The sequence below is a fragment of the Chinchilla lanigera genome, unplaced genomic scaffold (genome assembly GCF_000276665.1).
Source record: "Chinchilla lanigera isolate Chin_1 unplaced genomic scaffold, ChiLan1.0 scaffold00050, whole genome shotgun sequence".
NCBI classification, from domain to species: Eukaryota; Metazoa; Chordata; class Mammalia; order Rodentia; family Chinchillidae; genus Chinchilla; species Chinchilla lanigera.
The window spans coordinates 4,801,265-4,818,323 of record NW_004955451.1 but is presented as its reverse complement, the minus strand read 5'-3'; the positions used below and the strand labels follow the sequence as shown (position 1 = coordinate 4,818,323).

Sequence of the window (17,059 nt, the reverse complement as noted above, 5' to 3'; positions counted from 1 at the left end):
TTTTTTTTTTTTTCTTTTTTACTTTTTGAGACAGGGTTTTACTATGCAGTTCAAACTGGCCTTGCACTCACTTTATAGCTCAGGCTGGCCTCAAACTCACAGTAATCCTCCTGCCTCAGCCTCCCAAGTGCTGGGATTACAGGTGTGTGCCACCATGCCCAGCTGCAAGTTCCATTTTTATAGGCTGTGAAATAGGCAGCTCTCTGCAGCTGAGACTGAGACAAGCCAGAAGAGAGGCTGTGTCAAGGACAGGCTAATTAGGAGTTCACCTGTGAAATCAGTTTCAGCCAAAAGTCCTGCCTTGCTGTGCCACTCCTTACAGTAGCTGAAATATGAAGAGGGGCCACGTGGGGCCATAGCGTCTCTGGCTTTGTTCCCACCCGGCAGGAAGAAGACACGGCTGGAAGTCCAGCAGAGGGGCCAGCCTGCGAACTTCCAGTGCTTCTGGTCCTCAGCAGGCCAATGTGGTCTTTGAGAAGAAAGATGAAGAGCCAGCAGGGCACAGGGCTGACATCCCTCGTCTTTCCCCCTTGTGTCACAGGCCAGGGCCAAAGACAGCTAGGAGACCGAGGTTCCCAAGGGGCTCACTAGGTCCTGGGGGAGGCTGTCTCGGGCCTCCTGCATGCGACGCCGGGCTCGGTTGAAGGCCTCTGCAAGGGAAGAAGATGCTGCCGTGTAATCAGCAGCTATAGTGCGGAGAGGTCCTGGGTGGCCAGCTGGGCAGGGGAACCTACCTAGCACATTGTGAATGGAACTCTGCTGGCTGAATCCTTCCAAACGGTCCAACACACTCCGCATCCGTTTCTGCAGGGAGCTCGACTCCATGAAGGCCCTGCGGGGAAGCCCATCACACGGTCACGGCTGCTCTTTAACCCTTAGGGCTGAGAAGTCCAAGACACAGGGCCAGGACAGCTCACCTGGACTGCTGCAGACAGTGCAGGCGGAAGGTGACACTGCCCGTGGTCTCTGTGCGGAGTCCAAAGCGGCTGAGGCGCTCCCCCTGCATCAGCGGAGACAGCATCAGCTTTTGCTGCCTCTGTACCCCACGTGACACTCGCCCCAGGGTCGCTGACCTCGCTGCCATTCTTATTCCATTCTCGAGGGGCAGCAGTTATCCAGGGAAAACCTCATTCCACCATCCAGACCCCATCACTCCCGTCCCAGCTCTGGGCTCCCCACTATCACTCAGGGAACTTCCAACCTCATCTAAGAACAAGCAGGCTACGTGCTTCCCGCAAATCCTCCCTGCATGTGATCACTGAGGCCTTCAGTAAAGGAAGAAGGGGCCCACCACTCCGATGGGCACCAGGAAGAATCTCCATGTATACTATTTTCCAGAGACCTCCTAGGATAGCAGTGTGGAAATCTACATCCAGTTCAAAATGAAGCCATAAAAGGAAGTGGCTTAGGAACACCGAGGTAGTGAGCAACTAAGGGAGAGGCCTCAACCCAGAACCCACCTCTAAAACAGAAAAAAACAGAAACAAAGGTCCCAACATGAAGCCGCCCTGGAGAAAAGTCACCTTGAAGGTTCCTGGTATCCGCACATAGGTGAGGTCCTCCAGCTCTAGAGAGCCACCAATGAAGAACCTCCTCAGCTCAGCCACGGGGCTGAGCTCCATGGGCCTCCACGTGGACACTGTCAGGGTGTGTGCGCCTGTGTGAGGGGAGAGGAGAATGGGACTGGGGCTACAAAGGGCACCCGGCCCCTCACTGACTCCTCAGCAATGACCACACCGGGGAAGGTAATCCTGGTGGTTAAGAACACCTGTTCGGAAATCAGTCAGAAAAAAATTTAAATCCCAGCTCTTCCGGGGACCACCTGTATGCCCAGGACAAGTTTTTTTAACCTCCCTGAGCCTTCTTCTCCTCAATCCATGCAATGAAAATATCCCCACCACTTATACCTCACAGGGGGGTTGGAGAATTAGAAGAGAAGCATTTAGCACGATGCCAGGCACTCAGAAAGAGGCCACTGCTTTTATTTTAAAAGTGAATGAAGATTCAATCCATCCACATATGCCAAGAACCCAATTAGCTATCACGCAGCTTCTCTGACAAGGTCATAAATCCAATCAGAGGAGACCATCATGTTGCCTGTTTCAGGAAGTCGATTCCAATGTCACACCTAATTTTCATTATTCGTCTCTAATGGAGCAGGGAGAGATTCCTCAGAAGAACATCTTAAGTTAAATGCTTCTAATCCCCAGTTATCCCTACCTCTCACCAGAAGCATTCAAATCTGCGAACATTAGTCTCATTCCTAGGACCGAAGACACATGGGTCATTTGGAGGGCAGAGACAAGAGGTTACCTGGAGTGGCAGGCAGCACCACAGCCCCGTAGCCTTCCACACGGTACCTCTGCCAGAAGTCCAGGGAGCGGACCTCACAGTAGAGCACAGGCCACTCTGGGAGGGCGTCTGGAAACAAGGGAGAGAAGCAGCCAACTCACAGGAAGCCTTGGCCAGTACAGGCCATAGGCCGAGGAGAACAGTGGCCCAGGATCAACTGCTGCCCTACTTACCAGCTGATTCGTCCTCATGGAGAAAGAATGCTTCAAATGTGAATGGGTAGGAGAAGTAAGCTACCTTGTTCTGAAAAAGAAGAGTGTCACTTTATACTCAATGTCAGAAGGTGGGCAAGGCCTCACTTGGAATTTGTTATCCTTGTGGCTAATGACAGGGTCACATTCACACAGGAAAAATAAAAATTACCATGCTGGTGGGAAACAAGAAAGAAGCGGAGTCAAAGAGACAGCCAAATACAAACTGCCACCCTTCTCAAAAAGACGGAGGAGGCCCCAGGCCCAGGCAGCCCCTGAAGAGCCCACACGGAAGTGTCAGGCCCACGCTGGGCTCCTTCCCACAGTACACAGCAGTTGACCTGATCAAGCTTCAAATGCCAGCCCAGGAACTAATTCTCATTCTCTGCCAGGGAACTCTGGTTCTCCATACCCTTCCCAGGGACTTCGTGGCACAGGTCTGAGTTACTCCTGAGAGCTGATGGAATTCTGGGCTTGACCAGTCTGAAAGCCAAATACCAAATACAGTAAGTTCACCTGGGAGGCGGCCAAGTCATGAAGAAAAAGATGAAGTTCCTTCCTTCCTTCCTTCCTTCCTTCATTCATTCATTCACTCATTCACTCATTCACACAGTGAGCCATGCATTTATCAGTTCCTGAGTGTCTGCTTCTTGCTAAGATGACTTGGAGACATCTTGGTGGGTAGATAAGAAAGATCCCTATCTCCCATGAAGCTCACATCCTAGAGTGAACATGGAAGGAGAGACACACAAGACCAACAAGGTGACAGTAAGTGCTATACTAAATACAGAACAAGGTGGTGGGACTCTGACTTGGAGGTTCATTCAGTGTGGTGCCTCTAAGAAATGAAACAAGCTGAAACCTAAACTGAAGAAGAACCAGCCAAGCAAAGATATGGAGGAAAAGGTCCACACATGGTCCTGTAAAGGCCTAAAGCAGGAATGACATTGGCAATGTCAAGAGCAGGAAGAGTAACTGGAATGCTGTAGGGGAGAGAGAAGCAGGAACCGCTCACTAAGGGTGTGGGGTTTAGCGCTCCCGCTAAGTGTGAGGGGATGCTGTCAGGGTTTTCAGCTCAAACAAGACAAAGCTGCATAGCATTTTTAATAACACAATGTTGCTATGTGTGGCAAAGAAGCTACCATGGGGGAGCAAGACAGGCAGGAAGAGGCTAAGTCAGGAACTTAACGCACTCGCCCAGGCAAGAGATAACGGCCTGATGACTACAGGGAGATAAAGGGAGAAAGCAAGCAATTGTGGATATATCCTAGGGTTGTGGCCTCAGCAACTAAGTGGGTGACACTGCCATTGTGTTAGAATGGGAAAGACCAGGGAACGGAGGTTTGAGGGAGGACGGTCATGTTACATGGAAATTGCAAAGAGGTAACTGGAGTTTGGGGTGAGGCAAAGGATGGAGAGGAATCTGGGAGTCTGAGATATGCAGATGAAATGTAAGCTATGGGACGGGTGTGGCTGCCTATGAAGACAGTAAGGAGAGAGTAACAGGGGCCTAGGCTCAGCCTTGGACATGTGCAGTTTAAGGTCAACAGAAAGGAAGGAATCAGCCAAGGAGCCTCACAGGGCCCAGCGAGACAGAGGACAGCAGTGTGGCACCAGAAGCAAGGGAAACGAAGACAAGTGAGCTGTGTCATAGGCTTCAGAGAGGCCAAGTAGGGGAAAGCAAAGAAGTCACCACCGAGTTTGGCAATGTGAAAGTGATTTACGTCCTTGAAAAGAACAGTATCAGCTTCAGTTGAGAAGCAGGGATGGAAGCCTGGCGGAAGCCTCTAGAACAGTTGAATAGGGATAAAAGGAGAGACCTAAGAATGTTACTTACTAGCAGCTGGCAATTCCACAAAGAAATGGATGTAGAGATTGTCATACTCATAGCCTTGGGCTGAAACTGAAAGAGACAACATATTACTTTAGCTTATTCTCCTAATCCTTAGTACCCAGCCCAGTCCTACATGCTCTGGAAACAGGTCACTTGTGGGCCTGGAACACTCCATTTCCAGGACAAACTCATCCTAAGTTGCCCATACTGCAGACAGGCCAGGCTGTGGCATAACATGGGGTGTGGTAGGTTACTCACAGCTTCGTCAGACACTCGCCCATGCATGAAGAGATCCGTCTGGCAGGACACTTACCTACCTCTCCATTTACAAAGAGCCGGAGGGCACCCGGGGCTGTCTAAGGTAGAAAGAAGTGGGGAAAGATCAGGGGTCCTTGAGGGGATCAGCAATTCTCCTCCAGCCCCACCCACAGATCTGCGGAAGATCTGATGCAGGATGCTGGACCCTGGGCCACGCTTTAGCACTTTCTTGCCACCCTAACTCTTCAGCACAGGACTGTTCCCTTCATTTCTAAAATCTACAGGGGAAAGTACACAAGTTAAATGGCAGGGAGCGCAGTGCAGTCTGGGAAATAACCAAAGAAAGCAATAACAGCACCCCTCAGAGTGCAATGGACCCTAAACCCTTTACACGGCTGAGGCCACGAACCTAAGGGTATTCTTTTCTAATTAGTTGTGTATTTGTCTTATCTAACTTTTTAATGTGATTATCTATTGCTTATATAATATAAAAATAAGTTAATTCTTTAGAGACAGAAGAAAACACATAGGTAGTTCCACCCTTGTTTGCAGATCTAGAAATGAAACTCCTGGCATAAGGGAAGACACGGAACAGAACTCCAACATAACAGACCTAAACTGTTGGTTTGGTTTTTGTTTTCAAGATCCAAAATATTAGCCAGCCTTGATGGTGCATGCCTGTGATCCCAGCACTCTGGGAGGCTAAGGCAGGAGGATCACAGGTTTCAACCCAGCTTGGGCAACTTAGAAAGACTATGTGTCAAAAAATTTAAAAATAAATAAAACAGGGCTGGGGCTGTTGCTTAGTACAAAGGCCCTCAGTTTAATCCCCAGTACTGGAAAAAAAAAAAAGTCAAACTATTTGACAAGCAGAAATACTACCCATTTTCTCTCTATGGGGCACTTTGGAAAAATCTCCACATGAAGAGTGAGGAAAGTATTTTTCATCTTTATGTTAATTTTTAAAGTTAACTATAAAGTCATATATGAATATATAGTATTATCATTAATGGAAATTCCAAACCACCTAAATTTTGGGAATAAAAAGTGAAAGCTCCTGACATAGTCTTCTCACCACCCAGTACCCATCCCTAAGCTCCAGACCCCACCCTATCCCCGGAGAAAGCCACTGCAGCGCCTGTGCACCCTTTTGGACCCTTCTCTAAGTGGTAACAGTCCTCTATAGATACGCTGTGTCTTATGACACAAAACCAGGACTCTGCTGTCTAGGCTACTCTCCAACTTCTTTTTCAGACAGCAGTTTGTCTTGGGGACCTTTAGGAGGGAGGCACTATTGGTCATCCAAAGTCAGAATGCTCTGGCTAAACACAGCTGCCAGGGCTGCAGGAAGCCAACTACGCACCATCTCAAAGTCCGTGCCCACGAGGCTGCTGAGATACTCCTTGTGTCGGCCATAAAGCTGAGGAAACAAAGGAAACCAACCCTCAGGATGCAGCCGAGATTCCTCAAAAAACTCAAACTAGAGGTTCCACTTGACCCAGCTGTTCCCCTTCTAGCTATCGTCTTGAAAGAGGTAAAGGCATCATACAACAGTGATATATGCACACCCATGTTTATAGCAGCACAATTTTTAATAGCTGAATGGATGAAAGGACAAAAAAAAATGTGGTTTTTACATACAATGGAGTACTACTCTGCCATAAAGTAGGATAAACTTGAGACATTTTTAGGTAAATGGATGCACCTTAAGACCATACTTCTAAGTGAAATTGGACACACGTGTTTAAATATTGTAATGTTTCTCTTGTGTTAGAAACTGAAAGGATAAATAAGGACTAAAATGGATGATAGATATTGGGAAATAGGAAGAAAATGTTCAAATGGAAAGAAAAACAAGGGAGGAGAAGGAGGAAGGGGAGGAATGGAAAAGGAAAAAAAAAGGATAGATGGAAACAAAGCTTTTGTAAATAAGAAGGGGAAGATGGGTTGAAGGGGAGGGGAACAGGGAAAAAAGGAGAATCAGACATATTATGTACAGGTACAAATTCCCTATGATGAACATGATCATTATATATATATTAAAACTGTAACAATAAAATTAACTTTAAAAACAACAACAACAAAAAACAAAACAAACTTAGAAAAAAAATAAAGGTGTTCAGCTCTGAGTGGAAGGAAGCAGCAATAATGGAAAAAAAACAAGAAGAGCTAGGTTTGGATCTGAGGTTCTCCAGATCCAGCCCAGGATGAGCCATCCCGGCCACTCACACTTTAAAGTGAACTACAAGATGGACATGCTGGCACATTTCTATAGTCTCAGCACTCTGGGAGGCTGAGGCAGGAGGACTGATCCCAAGTCTAAGCCAAGCCTGGGCAACTTAGCAAAGTAAAATATAAAAAATAAAACAAAATAAAATATTTTAAAATGGTCTGGGGATGCTTAGTGTGAAGGCCTTTGATTCAGTTTCCAGTGATGATGAGGATGATGATGATAATAATAATGTAAAACACAGGGGCTCTGGAGTCAGCTCTTCGGGGGTTGAATCCTGGCTCTTTTTAAAATGATAACAGGGGCTGGGGATTTAGCTCAGCGGCAAAGCGCCTGCCTGGCAAGCGCAATGTCATGAGTTCAGTTCCCGGTACCAGAGAAAAACCAAAAAAAATAAAATAAAATAAAATGATAATAAAAGTGTTTGCCTCATACGAGGCCCTATATTGTTCAGGGCCAGCCTGAGTAACACAAAGCCCTGGGTTCAATCCCCAGTACCACACATACCAAAAAAGTGCCCACCTTGAAGGGTTATCACAAGGTCTAAATAAAATGTGTGTGAAGTACCCAGCAGAGAGCACAGTAAGTGCTCAAATAAACGGCCACTATTATTCCAATACGTTATTACAATACAACCAAAAACTGCGTGTTCTGTCCGCTATGCTTTCCTGCTCAAAAGAGGGCCGTGAGGAGCAGGAGCTTGCCCAGAACGTGCAGACATCAGCCTCAGGCATGGGCTCAGCTCCCACGCATTGGCTGCCTTGCCTGTGGGATGTGGAAAGAATTGGCTCTTACATCCTTGAACACACGCCGTTCCCGCTCCTCCTCCTCTGGCTGTGCGAGGGAGGATGCATTGTCAATCGTATACTTCCATAGCTCCTGCTTCTCACCCTCGGTCTCGATTCTGTAAGGTAAAGCCACAAAAGGATTGCCTCTGATGATAACAGTGGGTCCTCCAGATCCAGCCCAGGATGAGCCATCAGGGGCTACACACCTCACTTGAAGTATATGATGAAGGTGGCCAGAAGGATGACCAGGAGGGGGAAACACAGTGGCAAAGCAGGAAGGGCATCAGATTATAGACTCAGAGAGTATAAGTCTTGGGCCCATTTCTACCTCAACATCACAGTGAGAATCTAAAGCATAACATCCTTAGCACCCAGTTCTCTCACCTGGAAAATGGGCACGTTGGGCCTTCTAATATCTAACTTAGAGTTCTGTTATCTCAGACAGAGAGATAAAGAACAGTCCACCCAGCCTGGCTTAGTTCACCTGGTCCTGTTCAGTTCCTACATTCAGCAGTGCAGACGATCATTTTCACTTAACTCTGCTGCAGCTGAAGTGATCCTGACCGTCTCCTAAGGGACTATGACCCAGAAGAAAGTATGTACTGTAGCCTGGGAATTTAAAAGTTGGAACAGATGAGGAGTTTCCTGGGACTCTCCTTGACTAGGGACAAGAAGGACAGCCAGGGAAGGAATGCCAATCTCCATCCCTTCCATCCCCTTTTTTCCTCTCATCACCTGTAGGGTCCTTTGAGGCCAGAGAAGTCAGGTTTTACTGTGAGCACACCATTGCTGTCCACTTTCAGAATACAGAGCACATGTTCATAGGTCTTATAGCCAAGCCTACAAAGCAGGAAATCAACATCAAGTTTCAGTATCCCTTGTGCCACCTCCAAGGAAAGAAAAGTCAGCCCACTTCAGGAAGAGGCCAGAGGAGGAACTACTGGAGAACTATTGTGGTAAAACACTTTCTTCTAAGTACAGTGAAGAAGAAGAAGACCCTCCCTTCCCATAGACCCCTGATACGATAACAAGAAGGTGACAGAAGAGGATGAGCCTCTGAGCTGGCAGTGAGAAGCTTCACTTACTTTCCATAGGGCCCCAGGTCTGCCATGATGTACATTGTCTGAAGAGGGGTGTTAATGACATGGTTGCTCTTGATGAACTCTTCTGAAGGTTCCCAGGTGATGATGCGTGACTTGAGGATGCTGCCCTCCCTGGGAAAGGGCCACAAGAAAGTCACTTCCCTGGAACCCCCATAAGAGCCTGGGGGGAGCCTAGGCACTGATGGCAAACCTTTTAATGATAACAAACAACCCACTGTGGCATACACGCCATAGCTTCGCCACCATTGGCCTAGGGGAACACACCTCTGTGGCGGTCCACAGCAGAAGGGGAAGCTGAGTCAATGGGGCAATGCATGGGAGAACCACAAAGCCTCTCTCCACCCCCCTATTTCAACTCACGTTCCTCGCCTATCCTGCCGTCGCCGCCTAACATTTGCCATGCGCTCGACCAAAAATGAAGGCACCTCATTGGCTGCAGTGGTCATTTTCTGACAGTGCTGGGAAAAGACAATACTCCTGTGAAAGCTGTCTGGTCAGGGCCACACAGGGCCACACACCTGAAGAGAAATCTTCCTTCTGGAATCTAACAGGTATGGTCATATCGAAGTTACACAGGCTACTGGAGGGAAGAACAGACAAACAGCCCAAAGAGGACTCCTACTGTGTCTTAGTTTGTCCTAGCAGTCTAGGAATGAGTTTTTTATGCAAATATCAGAATCGGTCTGCATTCCCCACGCACAACTCTACAAAAAGTTGGATTCATTTGCCTGTTGATATTGATATTAGCTAGTAAGTAGAAAAGTCCCAAATGGAATACTCTGTGGAAAATTCTCACATGGATAACTGAACACTAACTGTATTTTTATTTGTTTTTCTAAAACAGACAACTAAAATTTTATATGCTACCAGCCCAAAGCTTTCCTGAAGAACACACACCAAACTTTCAAAACCAGGTGCTCAATAGGGCCTCTCTACAGCTATCTACAAGGTCACAGAAAAAAAAAAAAAAAAAAAAAATCTGAAGATATGGGCTCTATATGCAAGGAGTTTAAAATCTCACTGAGAAGACAGAATATATACAATGACTGAAAAGAACATAAAGCAAGTCCAAAAGGGAACGTGAGCATAGGCAAATTGAGGATATAAGCCATTCACCATGGATGAACCATATTCTTCAAACCGTACACTCAAAGTTTTGGCTGAATTTTATCTAGACTGTTCTAAACTCTGTACACCTACCTTACCATTTTGCACACTTCCAGCTCCCCCAGCAGGCAAAGCAAAGAGCAGCTGCCATACTACCTGTGCCCAATCTATTCTAGCCTGGCTGCCTGCAGGCAGCTCACAGCAGTTTCTAGACAGGTTCTAAGAAACTGTCCTTGCTTCACGTTTTCAATGTAACACACAGAACCAATGAGATCAAACTGTACCTGTCCTTGCTTCACACTTTCAGTGTAACACACAGAACCAATGAGATCAGAAAACTAGGGGAGGCAAAGAAGAAAGAAGCTATGGCATCTTGGAAAGAACAATACCTCCTCCAAGTTGGTGTATCTGTCAGAGTCAGTGTAGGTAAAGATTCGTCGGTTCTTCCTGCCACCAGAACTCTCCAGCTTCAGGATCTCTTGACGGTACTGATAATCCAAAGGACTCTGACAGGCTGCTTCATTCTGGTACAAATCTACTTCAAACTGAGGTCACCACAAGGAAACAGATCTACTGTAACTATATCAACCTCTCCTTCATTCAATCAAATCACTTCTATAAAACTGATGCTATTTAATATATTTTCATAAGCAACTCTCATTTATCTAAATAATGGAGGGCAGGGGATACAAGAACTTTACAGCTAAAAGGAGTCAGAGTGATGGTTTAATCCAATTGGGCTGTTATGGATGGCATACAGCCCAGAGATCAGATGTGCCATAAAGGTTCTAGAAATCAGTCTGGCAATATGCATCACCAGCCAGGTGGAGGTGGACCAAGCAGAAAGAGTCTGAGCAGACAAGTAACACTGTCTTACCTGGCTAAAGAGCTTCTCCTGCCACCCAATCTCGACCTCTTCATCTTCCTCTTCATCTGGGCGGTGTCCACCTCCAAAGACAACAAAGTGAGTCAAACACCTGAGATAAGCCAGCACCACTTCTTGCTCTGTGGTTGGTGATAACCAAAGTCCCTACTCTTGCATTTGCTACAAAACTCTTGGAGTTCAGTAGTTTATTAAGCACTCAATCTAGAAAAAGGCCACAAAATTTGTGGATATATTCTGGTTAGTAGGAGCAGAAGCCAAGACCTGGACTCAAGAAGTCTTAATCATCACTTTAATATGAATAAAAGGCGGTACTGCCTTCCAGGAAATATTTTATCAAATTCAGTATCAGGAACAGAAATTTAGTACAGACAAGAGCTTGTCCTTCCTCAATCCTAATTGACTGCATTTGCTAGATAAGAGCCCTGGCTTTTTTTATCTGACTATTTCTAAATCCACATATAGAATCATAAACCTTGTAACTTAGGAGACCAAGCATTAGGAGAAGACAGGGGAGGCAAATAAATGATTTTTTAAAGAATCAAATCCAATATGCTTCTGGAAAAGTGTGCCATTTTTAAGAAACACATGCTTCATAATCCATCAGCCCACATTCTTACCCAGGAACTTTTCCTTTCAGTACTGGGAATTAAACACAGAGCCTTCACACTGAACTACACCCCCAGGCCACCTCCTTTAGAAATTTTGTGACAGGGTCTCAATTATTCACTAAGTTGCCCAGGCTGGGCTAGAACTTTTGTACATCACAATGCCAGCCAAGTGCAGGGCCATTTCTGAATAAAAATAAAAACAACAAAAGCAGAAGACTAGCAACCTAAGGCAAGCACCCTGTCCTCTCTTCTTCACCCTCTGGCTTTCCAGACAAGGAAAATCACAAGAACACAGCTGATGTTCATATGTACATTTTTCAAGACGTCTCCAATTTAAAAATTGCTTATAAAAGTGTCTACATGTGTATTTAGTGTGGAGCACATTTCCTTTTGGACAAAAAAAGAAAATGTCACAAATGGTATTTAGGTTGCCAGGCAAATCTATAACACATCAAAAGCATGATATTTGTTATTTGCTATTTCACTACATTTGACTACAAATTGAATCCATATTGGGATGGCAGAGATCAGTCTTATTCAATTTTCAGATATAATACAATGTAGCAGTATAGATTTTCTCGATTCAAAACCTGGCCTCTGGGTTCACTTACCAACTGTGTGACACTAATCAAGAAACTAACTCAACCTCTTTAAAAAGTCTTCTGTTCTGTTCCTCTGTAAAAAGTGCAGGTTTCTGTTAAGATTACAAGCCTGGATCTACTGTTTCAAGAGGTACCTCTCCTTCCCCAGACCCTTCCCCGAATCCCCAAGGGGCCGCATCACCATGGTGACACCCACTGGCAATTGGGTGCGGTGTAAAAGTGCCTAAGTCTATAAGGTCCTTCCCGGGCTGGACAACAGGCTGGTAATGAAGAAAGCTGCTTGATGTGATTCTTTGCAGATGCACTCTGTCAAGAAAAGAGAAGCCCAAAATATGCATTACATACACAACCTGGAGATGAACACAGCACGGTTGGACAAACTAAGCCCAGAGGTGGAGTTGTCAAGGGTGCTGGGTGCACACAACTGAGAGATGGGTGGGGCGCAGGGTCCCACCAGGAAATTAAGAGTAAAATGATGTGCTGGGGGCACAGGATTCTGACGGACTGCGGGGGCAACAAGGACTTGAAAGGACTGGAAGGTAGGCTTAGAAGCTGTGAGCGAAGAGAGGTCCTGATAGGGCGCGGAGATGTGAGGCGAGCGGGAGGAAACTAGTCCCCATTGCAAGCGGGAGTGGGCGACCTCGGAACACCGAAAAGTTTAGGTTCGATTTATCTGAGAGCAGAAAATCATGGGGCCCGAGCATTTCTACCGGAGGCGCAAGTTGCGCACGGGGTCCCGGGAACGATACACAGCTTCTCCAGTGTCAGTATTCCAGACAGTCCCCGCCATGACTGCTGCGACGCGTCGCAATAGCGCCGGAAAGCGCACCGACCCCCCCAGTTCCCCTGGCAACGGAGACGCGGGGTTCGCGAGGGGGCGGAGGCGCTGCGCACGCATTCCGCAGTTGCAGCTCTGTCCACCAGTGCCCGATGCATCCCAGGCAGAGAGCGCTAGTGAGCTCAAGTGCTCTCTCGCCGCAGCTCTGCGGATTACCGCTTGCCGTGTGTGTGAACAAAGCTCAGTCACACCCAAGGCAAGATTTTGATGCGCTGTACAAAGGAGGAAATAGTGACCAGGGTCCACACCCAGGAGTCTGAGTCTTTGCCCTCTTTTTCCACTGTGCTACACTACCTCCCACTGAGCACGCGTGAAAAGTTTGGCCTGAAAATCGGCGGACCTGGCTGAAAGAATGCATCCATTATTCTCAAAGGAAGCAGGGAAGGTGGTGGCATGCAGACACGAAAACATATGCTTGGAAGAAAATAAATGTGTCAGCTTTATTAGTCGTTCTGTTGGTATTCACTGAGCCAGAGAAAGAAAAAACAAGGAAGCCCACAGTACAAACAAGGAAGCCGGCCATTCGGAAGGAAAAGATGATTTTACGAACTGGCTCTCCCCATGGGTGTGTTAGTTTTGGAATATTAAACCAATATAGATACTACACTGGCCACCTGAAATGCCAACAATGTGACATTCAGAAGTCATGCTTCCCTGTACTGACTGTCAAAGGAAGGATACAACATAACCCCAAGTCTGGCACCCTGGCACCTTCGGAATGTCAACATCTGTCAGCTTTTGCCTTTTGCTATGCCTGAGCAGAGTAAGTAATTGTCTTGTGCATTCGGGAATCACATGCCAGTTTGATTATGTGACATTAGGAGCCCTGGGGATCTTGGCCACTAGTGTTTAACACCAAGGTCTCACCATAAATAGTACCAGTTATTTAGAATCTAATACAACGTGGGCACTTTGCATTAACCTTATTTCTCACAGAAACCACTCTAGGTATATTTATTCCCATTTAACAGATGAAGTTAGTGAAGGCCAGGGATTAAAGGGCTTGCTAAGGCTGTAGTCTAATTATAAGTGGTAAAAACACTGGAATTCCAACCCAGTCAGATTTGCCTGTCTTTTGAAACCAAGCACTTCCCTTCTGACTCAGCCTCACGATTTATTCCATAAGAACACACTATTTCCAATCTAAGGAATAATTATTTGAACAAATGAAACTACACAGGCAAAATAGTAGCTCCCTAAAAAAAAAAAAGACCATTACATTTTTTCCTTTTAAAATTATGAAAAAAACAACTTTCATGTGAACAAAAAAATGACAAAGGTGAAGCCTGCATCAACAATTTATAGTTTTACATCCAAATCAAACTTACGCCAAAGTCAGTCTCACATAATTGTATGTAAAATAGTTATACATATGGCGTGGAAATATAAGCTATTTGTATAAGTAACCATAACTAGCATTATTGTTATGCAAATAAATCAGGCATTTATATTTTCTTTTTGCTTACTGATATCGATATCTCAAGATTCTTAAAACTAAGGTCAATGAGTCAGATTTGAGGGGTTTTCTCTCTATTCTGTATGGGGCATTTTCTGCAAAGAGCTCATAATTTTTTAAAATCAGATTCTGAAAAGAGTTCGTACCTTGATATCAAGAATGGCCTGATTTCCTACTACACACATATAGAGTTGACATTGTCTGTGTTCTCCCTAAAATAACACACTATGGATAAAGCTTTTAGACATTATTTGGATTACATATGGTCAAATGACTAGGAAGCATAGATCATGGACATGCATTCAAGATGTCTGACAGTGGAATACTCCTGAGCCGTAAAAAAGAAATGGATTAGTGGTATAAATAAGATTTTAAAAACAAAAAAAAACAGTTGAAGGGCCAGGGAGAGAGCTCAGCAGCTTGTCAGGCAGGTGCTGTGCTGCTGAGCTATCTCCCTGGCCCTTCAACTGCGTTTTAAAAAAAAAAAAATCTAAAAATATGTTCTGACCCAAATCTATGGGCCTCCTTTGCTGCCTCCTCATATCCCCACCTCACTCCACCACCCCTGGTTTTTTGTTTCCTAAATTTGGCCCATCTGATCCATATCAGAATAAGCCACCAATGGGGCCTCTCTTCTCCCTACCCATATAGTTGGTATATAGTTTACCTGGGCTCTCCTGACTACAAGAATTTAGAAAAGCATAAGAGGAGACTCTACTGCCTCTCTTGTGCCTCTGTTACTCATCTTGGTCCCAGGGAGAGATGCTTTTGAATGAAATAGCTTTATAAAAAACAGTAGACCTGATTTCTGGTTTTCTCTCCCTTTATCACACTAAGAAGAAGGGATGAACATTTCAATTATAAAGCAGAGATTATCACATGGATGAAAACATAAGGTTCTACTATCTGTTATCTGCAAGGATAAAGAACCCCACTTTAAATCCCAGCACTCAGGAGGCTGAGGCAGAAAGATTGCTGTGAGTTCAAGGCTAGCCTGGGCTACATAAGTGAGTTGAAGGGCAGCCTGTACTACATAGTGAGACCTTGTCTCAGAAAAAAACAAAAACAAACAAATAAACAACAGCAAAAGGAACCTCCCATTAAATATGAAGAAAATCAATGGGAAAAGTTTTATCAGTGCAAATAGTAACCAAAAGAAAGCTGAAAGTGGCTCTATTAATAGCAGACAGGGTGTGGTGGTGCACACCTGTATCCCAGCACTCAGGAGGCTAAGGCAAGAGGATTGCCATGAGCTTGAAGCCAGCCTGGTGAGGTACATAGCGAGTTCAAGTCCAGCCTGAGCTACATAGTGAGATCCTGTCTTTTAAAAAAAGATAAAGGAAACTTCAGAACAAGGAATATTACAGGGACAAAGAAGAGTGTTTTGTAATAATGAAAGTATCAAGTCAATAAGAGAGCATCAGGAATGTAAATTTTATGCACTTAATGAAAGTAATTCAAAATACATGAAATAAAAATTGATGGACATGAAAGGAGAAATAGACAAATCTACAATTATCACTGGAGATATCAATGCTTTTCTCTCAGCAAATGATGAAACATGTAGACAGAACATCAGCAAACAAGTGGAAGACTTGAAAATCATTCATCAATTTGATTCTGTTGACATTTGAAGAACACTCCACCCAAGAACACAGTGCACAGTCTTTTCAAGTTCACTCAGGACACTGACCAAACTAAGCCATTTCCAGACTATGAAACAAGTCCTGATGATTTGCATTGGCAGAAGAAAAATCAGCACACTGAAGATAAACCAATTAAGATGATCCATCCTGAGGCCATGTTAACAAAGCCTTATTTATAGATTTAATGCAATCCAAATCAAAAGACCAACAGTGTTCTACACAGAACTAGCAAAAACAATCCTAAAATTTATATGGACCCAGAAGAAACTTATAATAGCAAAAGTAATCCTGAGCAACAAGAGCAAAGCAAGAGGCATCATAATCCCAGATCTCAAACTATATTACCAACCTACAATAATAAAAATAACATGGAACTGGCACAAAACAGACATGTGGTTGAGTAGAACAGAACAAAGGTTGTAGAAACAGACCCAGGAACACTTCAATATCTGATCTTTGATGAAGGGACCAAAAACATAAGCTGGAAAAAAATAACCTCTTCAACAAATGTTGCCAGGAAAACTGGTCATCCACATACAGAAGACTGAATCTAGACCCGTATCTCCAACCATGCACTGAAATGAAATGAAAAGGGATCAAAGAGTTACGTACAGTATTGAAACAAATAATCCCCTGGAAGATAAAATAGATAAAACTCTTGAAGACATAGTCATTGGCAAAGACTTCCTGATCAGAATCCCACTTGCAAAAGAAATAACAGAGAGTAAACAAGTGGGCTTACATCAAATTAAAAAGCTTCTGCACGGAAAAGGAAACAACCAACAGAGTAAAGGACAAGCTACAAAATGAGAGAATATTTTACCATCTACTCCATGGACAGAGGACTAATACCTAGAATACACAAAGAACTCAAAAAAATTAGAGTTCACAAAATAAAAGACCCAATCAAAAAATGGGCAATTGAATTTAATATACACTTTGCAGAAGAAAAAGTACAAATGGCCAATAAGTACATGAAAAAATGTTAACCATCACAATACAAATGAAAGTAACACTAAGATTTCTTCTTACTCCAGAATAAATGGCTATCATTAAAAGCTCAACTAACAAATGCTGGCAAGGCTACAGGGAAAAAAGAAACCTTTCTACATTGTTCATGGAAATGAAAATTAGTGCAAACACTATAGAAATCAGTATGG

The 17,059-nt window shown here is 44.6% G+C and overlaps 1 protein-coding gene across 1 annotated transcript; it reads right to left on the bottom strand.

Annotated features, from left to right (window-relative positions):
* Positions 1 to 90: 90 nt before the first annotated feature.
* Positions 91 to 12,782, bottom strand: Mks1 (Meckel syndrome, type 1). Its single transcript, XM_005394033.2, has 18 exons — positions 12,670 to 12,782; positions 12,156 to 12,265; positions 10,741 to 10,811; positions 10,253 to 10,408; positions 9,117 to 9,214; positions 8,739 to 8,867; positions 8,389 to 8,493; positions 7,661 to 7,769; positions 5,999 to 6,055; positions 4,691 to 4,733; positions 4,381 to 4,446; positions 2,956 to 3,026; positions 2,526 to 2,595; positions 2,314 to 2,421; positions 1,524 to 1,657; positions 918 to 1,000; positions 735 to 832; positions 91 to 650 (listed from the first exon to the last, which is right to left on the bottom strand). Exons 1-18 carry the CDS (start codon positions 12,747 to 12,749, stop codon positions 559 to 561), a joined length of 1,680 nt encoding a protein of 559 aa, XP_005394090.2. The 5' UTR covers positions 12,750 to 12,782; the 3' UTR covers positions 91 to 558.
* Between the last annotated feature and the right edge of the window lie 4,277 nt (positions 12,783 to 17,059).

Bases quoted from the DNA above. Each gene is read 5' to 3' on its own strand.
- Mks1 (XM_005394033.2), bottom strand. From the start codon at position 12,749: ATGGCGGGGACTGTCTGGAATACTGACACTGGAGAAGCTGTGTATCGT. The intron at 10,409-10,740 runs GTAAGACAGTGT...TGGTGACCTCAG, and splicing joins AGGAGAAGCTCTTTAGCCAG to TTTGAAGTAGATTTGTACCA. The intron at 651-734 runs GTAGGTTCCCCT...CTTCCCTTGCAG, and splicing joins TTCCATTCACAATGTGCTAG to AGGCCTTCAACCGAGCCCGG.